We start from the raw sequence: 13,522 nt of genomic DNA, 5'->3' as shown, positions 1-13,522 counted from the left end.
ATGCAGCAAAATAATTAGTTTTTTTTTTTTATCAATTATACAATTAAAATCAAATTTATATTTAGAATTCAAAATATGATCTCTGAAAGAAATAACATTATTCAAAGTCTCGAAGTTAATATAATAACCATATAAGCTTTGTTAAAGGTCTTTGAATTTTAAATCTCTTCTTTTTTAGGAGACCAAATTTTATCCAAAGCAATTAAATAACACTTCCTTTAAGTATGAGAAAACCCTTAAATAAAATTATTACAAATTTTATTCATTTTCTCACAAATTTCAATAGTGATAAAGTGAGTTTTCATAATAATATTTGAGATACTCATAATACACGTCTTACCAATAATTACCATAACAACAAAGAAAAAAGAGTTAGTCTTTCAATATGATAACTTTTTCTTAATCTTATCTAAGAAATTAGAATACATCTCCTTAGTTTTTCAAAAATAAAAAACAAGAAAACCTAAATAAGACTCTAAATTATTACAGAATTTAATGACAAGTTGCTGATTAAATATAATCCTAATCTTAAAGCTAATATTACTAGAAAAATAAATAATAAATTTATTCTTATTAATACACTCGCCAAAAGCATCATAAAAAGAATTAAACATAGATTATATAAAAAATTTAATTAATTAAGGCCTAAAAAAAAAGACCATCAACATAAAACAAGTGAGATAGTTTAAGCCCTCTTCTATTAAGAAGAAAGGATTCCACTCCTAATATTTAACTTATGTTGGATGCAATAAAATAATATTTTCATACATATTACAAAAAAGCATGAGGAGATAAAAGAGTCACCCTATCTAATACATATGAAAAGTCTAAATTAATAGACATTGAAGTTGAGGAAATATAAGAAAAAAATAGATCTCTGAATAGATCTATCTAACACCATATTTCGAAAGATTTTTTTAGTAAAATTTTAATTAATTTTATCTTATGTCGTCTTTAAATTAAAGTTAATTAGCTTGAAGACTTTTCAACCTTTAATATTTTTTTAAAAGAATGAATCCTTCTTTAAAAACAATTACATTATCAATATCCTATTTATAAAGAACAAAACTATATTATTATTTTTTGGAATAGGATAAAGGAGACCATGTTTAATCCTATGAACTAAAATCTTAAAACAATCTTATAAATTATACTGTGTACATGTCAAAATTTCTAATAACTTCTGAAAAATTCACTAATCCTAGCTCCTAAATTCTAAACTCTAAATTTTGTGAGGGGTTGCAAAGATCTCTAAACATATATATTTTTTTAGAACCTCTAAAAATGTCTTTATTTATATCAAATTCATAATACTTAATATATTAATAATTTATATTTTAAATTTATTATAATTATATTAAATCTTCGTTACACATGCTATTTATAGTTATAAAGTTAAATTAAATAATTTAAAAAATATTTTAAATAATTTATGATATATATATATATATATATATATATATATTAAAATACGTATATATTACACATGCTACTCATTAATTTTAAAAATCTCAATAGTTTTTAGACTTTAGAATATAAGACAGAGTCTTGAACACTTAATTATTGGCCTTCAAACTTTATCTATAATTTTATTTCATCTTCTTAAATTACAAAATTAATTATTAATAATGTTGGGTATCACATTATAATAAAATCATTTTAAAAAACTCAATAATATTGAAATAATTAAAAAAATGTAATTTTAATACTACTTAAATATATTTTTATCATTATATTTATGTGAGATTTGATTTTAGTCACTTAATTATTTTTATTTTATTATAATATTTTTTTTAATTTAATGGTTTTAATTTTTATTAATGATGCAGCGGATAAAAGCGACACATACAACCTATTAGTTAATCACGCTATAATTAAAAATTAAAAACATTAAATTTTAAAAAAATCATGGTAAAATTATTTTTTTAAAAATCAAATAAAAAATAAAATAAAAATACATACACGTGTATATATAAGGTTTAAATATTTATCATAAAATGATAATGTAATATACCCAAAACATTAGCATTATTTGTTCTATTGCTTCATAATATTTTTAGATTGAGCTAATATACGTAGTTTTAAAAAAATTGCTTACATTAAATAAAAAGGGTGGTTATGGTCTATGGTTGCACTTAAATAAAGTTGTGGTCCATTCTAGAAAGGTTCTAATTGAATAATTCAAACGAAATTTTGAAGAAAAAACGTGTTATTGTTTTTTCTTTCTTTTTTGGTCATGTAATCTGAATGGAAGTTTTGATTCAGAGGAATGACAAATAATGACAGATGGCGATTGACCCATTTGGAAACTTTCCACCTCTGTTATGTAGGTTGACCTAATCTCTAACTCATTTTTTATTTGCTTTCTCCCATGTTTATATTATTTTTAAAAAAAATTATATCTTTTATTTATTATTTTGGTCAAACCTTTTTCACTTTTTTTATAAAAATTCAAAAATATTATTATTTTCATTACTAATATTAAACTTATCCATAGTTTAAATTTTTTTTAAAATTACCCTTAAAAAAATTGTCTTACTTTCTTTTTATCTATTTAATAACTTTTCCTCTAATTAAGGTATTTTTGGTATTAAAAAAAAAAGAATGTAAAAAATAACTTACAATAGGTCTTACAAAAGGATCTTGACAAATTTTCAAAAAGAAAAGAATCTCATATTTAATATTAAAAATATTAATAAAGTAAGTATTCCCTCTTATTTTTTTAATAAAAATAAGTAGCTAATTTATTAATAAAAAATTGTTATATATAATAATATTATATTATATTTTAAATGAACAGGGGTATAAAATAAATTTAATAATTAATATATTTAAAAATAGATCATTGTTCTTGATAATTAGGACAAATAACACACTTAGTGATTGTATCCTATAAAAAAATTAGAAATCATAGATTCCATAAAGAGTACATTAAATGGTATTTTTTTTACACGCTACATTAATAATAATAATTAGATATTGTGTCGTGATTAAACTTCCATAGTTTTTTTTATAAACCATTAATTCACTCTATAAAATAAACTAACCTCAAAATCCATCAATTTAATTTCTAAAAACAATCTCTAACTAATCAAATTAATTTAAAATTTTCTTAATCATTGAAATAGAAGGAAAAAGAAATGTGAGCACAGTCAACAAGATGGGACCCATAAATGGTAGCGCTGACTTCCTTGCATTCGAATATGGAACGAACGTGTATTCCAGGTTGTTGGGTCCCTCCCAGTCGTTGGTAGTTTCAGTTCACAAAACACCAAACACACACACAGAGAACGCGCAACAACAAAAATTCAAACCCAAGTGATTGTGGGTTTTGGTCAGAGTGGACTACAAACCCTTCTAAACACGAAATGGAAGACTCTTGTTTCTTACTTACAAATTCCACACACCAACACCAACACCAACAATCTCTCTCTTTCACATTCTTAATTTCCTCGTAATCTTTGCGCCAAAGCAAAAGCTTCTTCACTTTCCCAACAAATTCCTCTCCTCTCTCCTCTCTCCTCATTAACATCTTCACAATTTTCATTTTTCCATCTCTCTGCACCCCCTCAGGGCGCTCTCCAATTAAAGTTTTGTTCTTTCTTCTCTTCCAGCTTTTCATGTTCAATTATTTGCGCAGATTTTTTGTCAGCTCCAAGCACCTATCCGATCATGGTTGCTATAGCTAGGTACCTTCATTCTACATGTCAATGGCTTCTTCTCATCATCTTTTATTTTCAACTTGTCATCCCCTTTTTTTCCTTTACAACCAAAATTTTACGAGTTTTATTATATTTTTTACAAAAAAATTGACATTTTTTGTGTATTTATAAAGTATGTATAAATAAATAAAAAATGTATTTCTTATATATATATATATATTACGTTGTGGGTTACTTAGTATTCATAAAAATTTTGTCTTCTCCTTTTTAAATATGCTGTGGGTTTGTCAGTGTAGATTAAACTTCTTTTTTATGTGCATTTGTCGTTTTTCCACTTGTCTGGCAGCATAATTGTCTGACTCGGCCGTGTATTCACAAAGATTAAAAAAATAATACATATAAATAAATTGATAAGCAATGAGATCCTTAGTTTTATTGTGTACTTAGTACGTAGAAGAGGATGAAATGGATAGTTTTATTGTCATGGTTTCCAGATTTTACAAGATGTTTCTTTTAAAGAACATTTTCTACTCTGGAAAACATATAATCAAGCAGTTGTCAGTTGGTCTAGCTTTAGTAAAAAGTTATATATAGAATAAGTAACTGATTCAAGACTCACGACGATCACTTTTTCCCAACTTCGTAAATGTGGCCAAGAAGTTTTTATCTTGTAGTTGCTTGGTACATTTTTTAATTATTTCAATATCATACTCCGTTTAAATACGTAGCTTAATTAAATGTTTATTTAATAAATTCTATTTAAATGATGGCTTAAACAAAAAATTGAATCATAAAATTTATTAGGATGATAAAAAAAATAACTTATTTTAATAATATATGTGAAAAAACTTTTTGAAATAAGTTAAAAGGAGAACTTTTCTAAAGAAGCGCTGCTTCCCCTTTTCCATAATTAACTCAGATATTGTTCTATAATAATTTAAGCTGAACTTTTCTTCTTTGTTTTTTTTATGCAGATTGTGTTGGGAGAGCTTTGCTTCCTGAATTTGGTCCACTTGGTCTTTGACACACTTCTGAGTAAAATTTGTGGCTAAGACACAATCTTTTGACTGTAATTAGTTACATATTTGGAGTAAGATGTCTGGTGAATTGGTTCCCAAACTTCGGGTAGTTAGATGTCCCAAATGCCAGCTACTTCTTCCAGAGCCTCCAGGGTGTGTTTTGTACAAGTGTGGTGAATGTGGCACTACACTTCAAGGTGAAAAATCTAATTTTTGTATTCCATTTTACTTTTAAATTATATTCTGTTGGAGGTAAGAAAATCAGCTTTAGTTTTGTATTTGGGTTAACCATAACCTATGTTATTGATCAATGAACATTTTCAAACCATAATTTTTTTCGAATATGGTTCATTATTCTCCTTGCTTGACTGATATAAATGTCTTATTTATGTCCCCTTTATGAACCAAATACTTTGCTGTAATCTATTGACAGACCTGTGCATGTAAATTTATACAATATATACTCTAAGTTTTCAAATCCTTTCATATTTCTCCATGCAGCTAAGAAACGAACAAGTGTGTCTATGAACTCAGAATCCAGTATACAAGATATTGATGCAGCTCCTAGAAATGTATTGAAGACAAAAACAACTACTTCTTCGGGAGAATATCACTTGGATGGAAATGTTGGAAAGGGTCAAAATGAAAATGGTGAATGCAATGTGGGTCAGCTTGTACCTTGTATTGTTTCGGATGAAGGAATGGAAACTGAGTTGGATATCTATAAATTGTCACACAGAAGGCATAGAGTGTCCAACAAAGGATTTTCAACTTCATATAAGATAACTCACTCTGAAATTGAGGAGATACATGATGAAAACTTACTAGAAGAATCAAAAGAGGAATCAGCTTTTGCATGGGATGAAGATGGAAATAATGATAAATCATCTTTGGTAGGGGTGAAATCTGAAAAGGAAATTACTGAAGGTGATTTGGAAGGAGAAGAGGAGTTAATTTCTGAATCAGGCGGAGAAGATGCCAACAAAGACAAATCAACTCTAGCAGGTGCAAACCCTGAGGTGCAAAGTACTGGAAGTGATGCAGAAGGAGCAAAAGACTTAAATAATGGAAACTTATTACAAGAAGGAGCAGAGGAGGAATTAAGTTCTGCATTGGATGGATTAGATGCCAATAATGATAAATCAGCTTTAGTTGGTGAATACCTTGAAGTGGAGATCACTGGAAGCAATATAGCACAAGAGCTAAACAGTGAAAGATTGGAATTAGAGGGAGCAGAACATGCATTTGATGGAGAAGATTCCAACAATGACGAATCACCTGTAGAGGGTGCCAAACCTGAAGTGGACACTAAAGAAAGTGCTTCTACTACTAAAAGGTCAAGTAGAGAAAATAGTGGTAGCATTTTACATGTTACTCCTGGTAAACTTGAGGAAGTTAAATCTTCTAATCATGTAACTTCTAATAAACAACAGAAGCAAGCTCAGAAGAATGTTCACCGTGGCTCCAACTGTGTAAGGTCTATGGATATATCAGATACCACAGAAATAGTTGATCACAGTTCAGAGCTTAGTGGTGTTGGAAAATTGTCTAAATCTCCAACCAATAGAAGCTCTTATGCTTATGATGGAAGCCCCTCTTCTTATGATGGAATGGGTGATCGGTTATCTATCCAAAACTCAGGTTCTTTTGACAACACTAACACCATTGAGCATGGTGTTTCTGAGGGAAGGATCAGAAAGGGTAAAGGCGTTGTGAATAGCGCATTACCTAGAGACCTTGAAACACAACATCAATCACATTTGCCCAATGCAAAGCATCATGCCATGAAAGAAAACAGAGGGACTCAAAACAAAGTGCTTGAGACTACAAGACATGGTCATAGACGTTGGATGAGAACAAAGAGAGATGAGTTTCTACCTAAAATTCCTTTCCAGAGAAGTGGTTCCCATTCTCACTATGAAAGGGGTGGCTCTTCATACCAAATACATGATGAGCTCTACCACAGCACAAGCTTTCTTTCACCTGATTCCTTTGAGGACCACCAAGAGAATGTGAAACTGTGGAGAATGATTCACAAGTTGCAGGATCAACTCAACAGGACTCGCTACATGAGTGGAGAAACAAATGGAAGATTGTCCAAGGGTGTCTCTTACAAGGGAAATCATGTTTCTCCATATCATAGCCTTGACCTTCATGAGGGAAGAAGGTTTGCTCATGGTTTGAATTACCCTTCTTGTAATGGAAGATGTAGTCATGGAGTCAACTGGCACCAAAGGCACAATAAATTCTCACGGATACCTTATTCAGCTGAGGCAACAAGCAGTGCACACCATGTTGATCACTCTTGTTACCATTGTTGTTCCCAAGAAAAGCATTTCTCAGCAGATATGCCTCCGCATGTTCTTTTCCATCATGAAGAGTTACATAGGTCCTATCCAGGCCTAGATTGTTGCTCTTTTTCTCATCATTCTTATCCTTCAAGTCCACAATGGTTCACAAAACTTCCACCAGTATATGGACATGAAACAAAATCTAATGATCAGAGGCATAGGGCTCCTGAGTTAAGGAAATATTTAAGGCAGAAAAAGAACTTGGCTAAGAGACATCAAAGGCCAGTTGCAGGTGGAGCTCCATTTGTCACTTGCCCTAAATGCTTCAAGCTGTTGCAGCTACCTGCAGATTTTATCCTTTTCAAAAGGGCATGTCATAAACTGATATGTGGTGAATGTTCAGAGGTACTCAAGTTTTCACTGCATGGAAGTCACATAGTTTATTTTTCACCAAATAATGCTATAGTCCCTCCATCATGTGACGTTGATGACCAAAGTGAGGTGATTAGTAGCAGCAATGTACTTCCAGCAGCTCATGCCAACTATTATCATTATTCACCTGCAGAGCCCATTTCATATTATGATGATTATGGACTTTCTGTCTCTAAAAGCTACTCCTCAGAAGGAGAGCCAGTTTCTCTGACACGATTTCATACCTTGTTGCATAGCAGTGAACATGATAGCAGAAGTGTCTCACGTGGTACATTTGAGCCTTCAAAAGAGGAGAAGATTACTCCAAGATGTTCTAGTTTAAGGAAGGCTACAGTGGAGACAGATGAATCAGCTATCTTTTCCACCAATTTGTCTGTAGCTAAGAAACTGTCAACACCCCCAAAAACTTCACTTCATCTACTGATGGGTTATTCTTCGCCAAGTCAAGTAATAAGAGGGACTCGTTCTTCTGTTTAAGGTAAGGAGCTCATCCTCAGTTGAGAAAATGATTTGAGTCAAGAGAATTAAATGTTTGTTGAATTTAAACTGAAGCTGCAAAGATCAAGAATGGGGATTTCTCTGTCAGAATTTGAGAGGTAGTGATACAGCATCCACATGATGATGACTTGATGTGATGTTGTTTATTAGTTTCTTCTTGGATGCAACAGGTGTATCAGAAGCAGTTTAGCTCCATAATTCAATTTTATGTACACCAGTTCTGCAGCAGGTGCTATGCACTTTCATGCACAGAAATTGATTGTTGTAAAAATATGATTTTGACGTATGAAGTGTTTAATGTGGGTATTTTAAAGTTTTTAAGTAAATATCTTTATAGAAAATCACCTAAGGGTTAAAAATACCTTCCTTGTTTTTAAATGTTCCAGAGTTTGACACATTTTTAACATTGACACCTTTTCATCGCTTGATGGACACTTCTTATAAGGTCTCTAATTATTGACTCAAATACTTGAGCCACATTTAAATACGGATGGACCCACATTATTTATTAAAATATAAAATAATATTTAGTCTTTAACTTCTAAAAAAATTAACATGATCATTTTAAAATATTACATTATATTGTAATCTTAATTATTCATGATTAGATCAATTAATTATGATTTATCTCTCACGTTAAAAAATAATTTAAGTGAGAACAATAAATTATTGTTCAAGTTAAAATAATAAATATAGAACATTAAATTTTATTTATTAAATGGTCAAGGTTAAGAAGAAAAAATGACTTTTTAAAGTGGTCACGAGATCATTAACTTCTAATTTTGACTATTCTATGATTCAAATTTATAATTTTCGTCATTTTAACATAGCCTATACATGAGAATTGTTGTAGCTCCTGCACAATAAGCCTTTTTTATTTGAATTTAATTTTAGAAAGTAGAAGTTTTAGACATTAAACTTGATGCATTTTAAAGAAGAATTTAGGTTATACTTCGTGTAATCTGGATTGCACTCTTGTCCTAGTTCTTTTAAAACTTATATTTTTTCAACAATTATAATTAATCAAATTTATTAACTTAATGAATAATCCTTATTAACGTATATATTATAAAATATACTTAGATTTTATATTTTTTAATTCTATAATTTAACTATAAAGAATATTATGATTAATATATTATGCCCGTAGAATAAGTTTATCTTATATTATTAGAACTTAATCGAATTAAGTTTAAATATAAATAAATTATCCTATTAAAATTTGAAGTCAAATAAAAATAAAAATAAATGTCGGAACTAATCCTATAATACCTCTCATGTAGATAGTATCCATATATCTTGTATTTTAGACATTAGTTGTATTAAAAATATCCCTATCGCGACCAGTGAATTTTATGTTGGACATTAGTCCTTTCTAAATTAAGTTTTTATAGTCCTTAATTTAAATTTATTTTATCCCTTTGTTAGTAGTCCTTACCGTTCCCACCAAAAAAGGCAGAATCCTAAGTGACAATCAAACGAATGATTTCAGCTGCGTCTGTGTTTTCTAATTTGATTAGGCAAATTCAATTCATTTCTTTTAATTGAGAGCTGAAGGAATCAGCACACAGATGGGACAACATTCTTTAACATACATTGTCAGTTGAATGTAATCATTCATATATATATGGCAGCCTAACTATATTATGATTCATCATCCGCATCTGAACTAGATTCTGAATCTGCATCAGCTTGCAACTCAAAAGGTCTCATCCTATTTGTATTGGCTTCCAATGGAGGTAGTCCATCATCATCGCTCGCGTCCATCTCATTCTCTTGTTGGGCGGTGGTTCTTTCATATGAATCATCTACCATTGCAGACTTAAAATTTTCAGGCCTATATGGAAGAAATGATTGAAAAAGTTGAGTATATGATACCTTGGATATGGATACCATTAGATGCGATCATATATCCAAGTTCAATTAAGAAACTGAATATATGATTACTTAAGGGAACCCAAAGCAAGTAAATATAATATAAATCAAAGCTAGAAACAATAACACACCAATCCGGAGATTTCTTTAGTGCTCGAACTTGTTCATAGAAAAGAACTTGAGAAACAAGACAAGCAACCTTGCTACCCGATTCAAGGGCTTTTTCCTTTCCACTATCATCAACAACAACGAAGCTCCCTGCAGCATTGAGAAAACAATTCTTTGGTTGATCAATGTAGAGGCAGACCAAGAAAAAAAATAATTTTCAAACTGATGCTCAGTTCAATTCAATTCTTTGGCAGATGGGTTGGAGTAACATAAAATATAAATAAATAGACGGTTTCGTTAGCCAATTCCCTGTCAGGTCATGCAAATAACGCACAATCAATTTTCAAGCAGTACACACAACAATTATGTTCAAGTTTGATGATCACTGATTGTTTGACAAAACAGTTTGGTGGAGTTGACATGACTTCTAAATAAATAGTTTCATAATCTATATCAACAAATTCATAATTAGCTAAGAATTTTCTAATTCGTGAACAACAAAGCAAGCACAGGTTTGAGTGAAAAAAGCTAGCTAGCTTTCACTATAAATAGAAAATCAACAATGGTAACACTGAATCATTTGGTCACCTGGACAAAGACATAATACCATTTTCAGTAAAGCATTAAGTTTTTTCTTTATAAAAAGTAGTAAATACAAAATAACATATATTGAGTAACATTTAAATTAAAACAATAAGTATTGAAGTGCATCTTAAATTAGGACAAACCTCGTTTAATCCACATGCTTTTCTGAAATTTAGCAGGGAATAGAGCTAAGGATTTCTCACCACATGCATCCATGACCTGCAGACATAAAAATGGAAACATAAAAAAGGAGCTATATACACAAGTAACACATTTCCTGTGCAAAAAGGAATATGTTGTTTACGTTGAGTAACCTAATTTTAACAGAATTAGCATAGTCTTGTTTTCATTTTTTCCATCTCTACTTTTTCCGAAATTTGGCAAGGAATAGAGATAATGATTTCTTACCACATGCATCATGACCTTCAGACATCACTATGGAAACACAGTAATGGGTTGTTTACTTATATAGCCTAATTTAATTTAATTTAATTTAATGTTTTTCATGCCTATAAAACAACCACTATATTTTTCTCCCGTACATTTTTTTGTTCTATTTTCTTTCTTGAAAGCTGATAAAAACACTGGCAATCCTTGCAATATCATTGGAAACAATTTGCTTTTTAAGTAATCAAAAGTACCAAACTACCAATTTTTTGTTTACTACTAGGGTAGCACTTACAACCATTGTATTGGTTAACTACAGTATTTTTTTTCCTTGTTAATGATGTAATTTTACTTCTTTTTGGTAGATGCAAACTTTCAAATCATTGATTTATATCTCTATTGAAATTTGCAAGTTTCACCTCATATTTCTCAGTCAAAATAAAAGGGCAAAGATGTAAGGCATAGAACTAGGAAAGCAATACCTCAATAAGATTGGAGCCTCGAAGAGACACCACCTGCATGATGCTTTGCCCATCTTGCAGGGTTACATGCTTTTCCTCTGTTGCCCTCTTCAAATTCTTCCTTCCACCTCTCATGGCCACCTGAAACCCTAATTTTCTAGTTGCCAAGGTTTCTTGCTGAACTCTGCATATCACAATTCATAAATGGCAGCTCAACAGACTAACCAAGAAAGATAGAGGAAAATGTGCTAACTCAGTATTATATATTCTATTCAACCATGCATATTCAGAAGCACCTATAAGCTTAGGTTTCAAATGGCAGTACATTATTTCAACCATAAAAAGGATAAAAGACTTAAAGCGAGTGATACAATAAGATTCACATCAAAATATTCACACATTACCCAATAGGAGAACAGAGAATAGACCAACGATGGTTATATTAGATGCCAGGTAAAAAGCACCCTCCTCAGTCCATCCTCACCATCAAGTTAGTTAAAATCGAGATTTTACTTTAAATTATAAAAGAGAGTGAAAATCGTAAATCGAATCGTAAGATTTTATAAGATTCATATATATGATATAAATTCATATAAAATATCATAAATTAGGGAAAAAAACCTTCAAATCAGTTAAAGCACTTAAACAAAGTATCACTCACAAATCATAATCTATTCCATACAAATGTAATGCATCGACATGAATAAAATATAGACCAGAACAGAAATGCAAGAACCGCAGCACTAGACTTGAACTTAGAACATTTGAACACTGCTGGGGTTTAGTTGCAGACCAGGCTGCACTCATGCCCGCGCTGGAGGACTGTTGAATGTTGACAACAACGGTAGGGTTCAAAGCTGCTAGAGACAAACTGAATTCCATATAAAGGAGATATATGAAAGAGGCGTCAATTGCGATGATAAGGTTCAACAAAAGATACTTTGTGAGCAATTTTTAAAATTCAAGTTAAATCGTGAAATCCCGATTTGAGGGATTTTAAGATTTAAATCGGGATTTTAAAACGACTTGACTCAGGATTTTGTACACGATTTAAATCGGTGGGACTTCCAAAATCATAAGATAGTAGGATTTTACCATTCAAATCGGGATTTTAACTAAGTGCTCACTAGTGCATCAGTTTGTTTGTGTTTGTGTCTTATGCAAGCCCACTACCCACGTATAGTTTGGTTACACATGAAAACTAAATCGAAAGTGCAGTTCGTATGAACCGCATACCCAACAAGCAAACAATAATCATTCACGATTTAGAATATCTAATAGCGATATAAGAAATTCAATAATGAAGCAGGGAATGGAAATCAAAGGTAAGTAGAAACCAACTAACCACGGTCGCGTTCGAACCAACTGAAGGATAATGGAGTCGCCAAAACAGAGAAAGAGAAGGATCTGAACAGAAAGCAGCTCGGAAGCGCCTTCCTTTTTCTATTCCACCACTACAGAGAAGGAGCGAAGAAAGTTTTGTCAGTAACTCAAACGATAAGGAGAGGGGTGAAGCTTACTTATAGTTAGACCCTTATATAGTTACAATGAAAGATAGCTAACGGAACACTGTCTATATTTGAATTTCACGCTAAATAGCTTTTTGATCCCCTAAGCAAGCTACCTTGCTTCTATATATATGCTTTTTCTTTCAAAAGGCTTTCTCTAGAATGCCTATCACCCCAGATCATTCCCTTCCCCATGTGGATTCTAAACCTGGACTTACCCATGAAATCCTTGCTTTGTCTTTTGTTTTGAACCGTTCTAAACCAAAGCCTTTCAAACCTTTTCTAGTCTACTCTGTGTCCTTCACCTTCGAACCAAGCTTTGCTTTTCGATCCAATTCTAGCCGCCGACTATTAGAGGTCGTTGGAGGATACAATACCTAGCCTTTGATACAATACCTATTCTTAAGAAAAAGAATAAAAGAGAGATAAGGAAGAATGAAAAAAAAACAGAAACAAAATAGGGAAACTATACGGATATTCTATCATCTCTTATATATCGAATAATTGTGACGGAATTTATTTAAAAAATTATAAATATTTTTCAAATTTAAAATATTGTAATAAATACCAAAAAATATATTGTAAAAAATTGATCAAAAGTAAATAGAAAATAAGAGTTTTTGTTTGTTTAATGTTTTTAAAAATAGTTTTCTTTAAAATAAATAAAATAAAATTTATTTATTAACATAAGTTTTA

At 30.9% G+C, this 13,522-nt stretch overlaps 2 protein-coding genes across 2 annotated transcripts; one reads left to right on the top strand and one right to left on the bottom strand.

Moving 5' to 3' along the window:
• The first annotated feature begins 3,296 nt into the window (after positions 1-3,296).
• LOC113853078 (protein ENHANCED DISEASE RESISTANCE 4-like) lies at positions 3,297-8,270 on the top strand. Its single transcript, XM_027483531.1, has 3 exons — positions 3,297-3,689; positions 4,637-4,878; positions 5,183-8,270. The coding sequence occupies exons 2-3, from the start codon at positions 4,758-4,760 to the stop codon at positions 7,879-7,881; spliced, it is 2,820 nt and encodes a 939-aa protein (XP_027339332.1). The 5' UTR covers positions 3,297-3,689; positions 4,637-4,757; the 3' UTR covers positions 7,882-8,270.
• A 1,147-nt stretch (positions 8,271-9,417) lies between these two features.
• LOC113852984 (probable RNA-binding protein EIF1AD) lies at positions 9,418-13,284 on the bottom strand. Its single transcript, XM_027483414.1, has 6 exons — positions 13,045-13,284; positions 12,664-12,772; positions 11,340-11,502; positions 10,614-10,689; positions 9,909-10,035; positions 9,418-9,739 (listed from the first exon to the last, which is right to left on the bottom strand). Exons 3-6 carry the CDS (start codon positions 11,451-11,453, stop codon positions 9,547-9,549), a joined length of 510 nt encoding a protein of 169 aa, XP_027339215.1. The 5' UTR covers positions 11,454-11,502; positions 12,664-12,772; positions 13,045-13,284; the 3' UTR covers positions 9,418-9,546.
• Between the last annotated feature and the right edge of the window lie 238 nt (positions 13,285-13,522).

This window comes from Abrus precatorius, unplaced genomic scaffold, assembly GCF_003935025.1.
Source record: "Abrus precatorius isolate BTA unplaced genomic scaffold, Abrus_2018 Scaffold10, whole genome shotgun sequence".
NCBI classification, from domain to species: domain Eukaryota; kingdom Viridiplantae; phylum Streptophyta; class Magnoliopsida; order Fabales; family Fabaceae; genus Abrus; species Abrus precatorius.
This window is presented reverse-complemented; position numbering and strand designations above follow the sequence as displayed.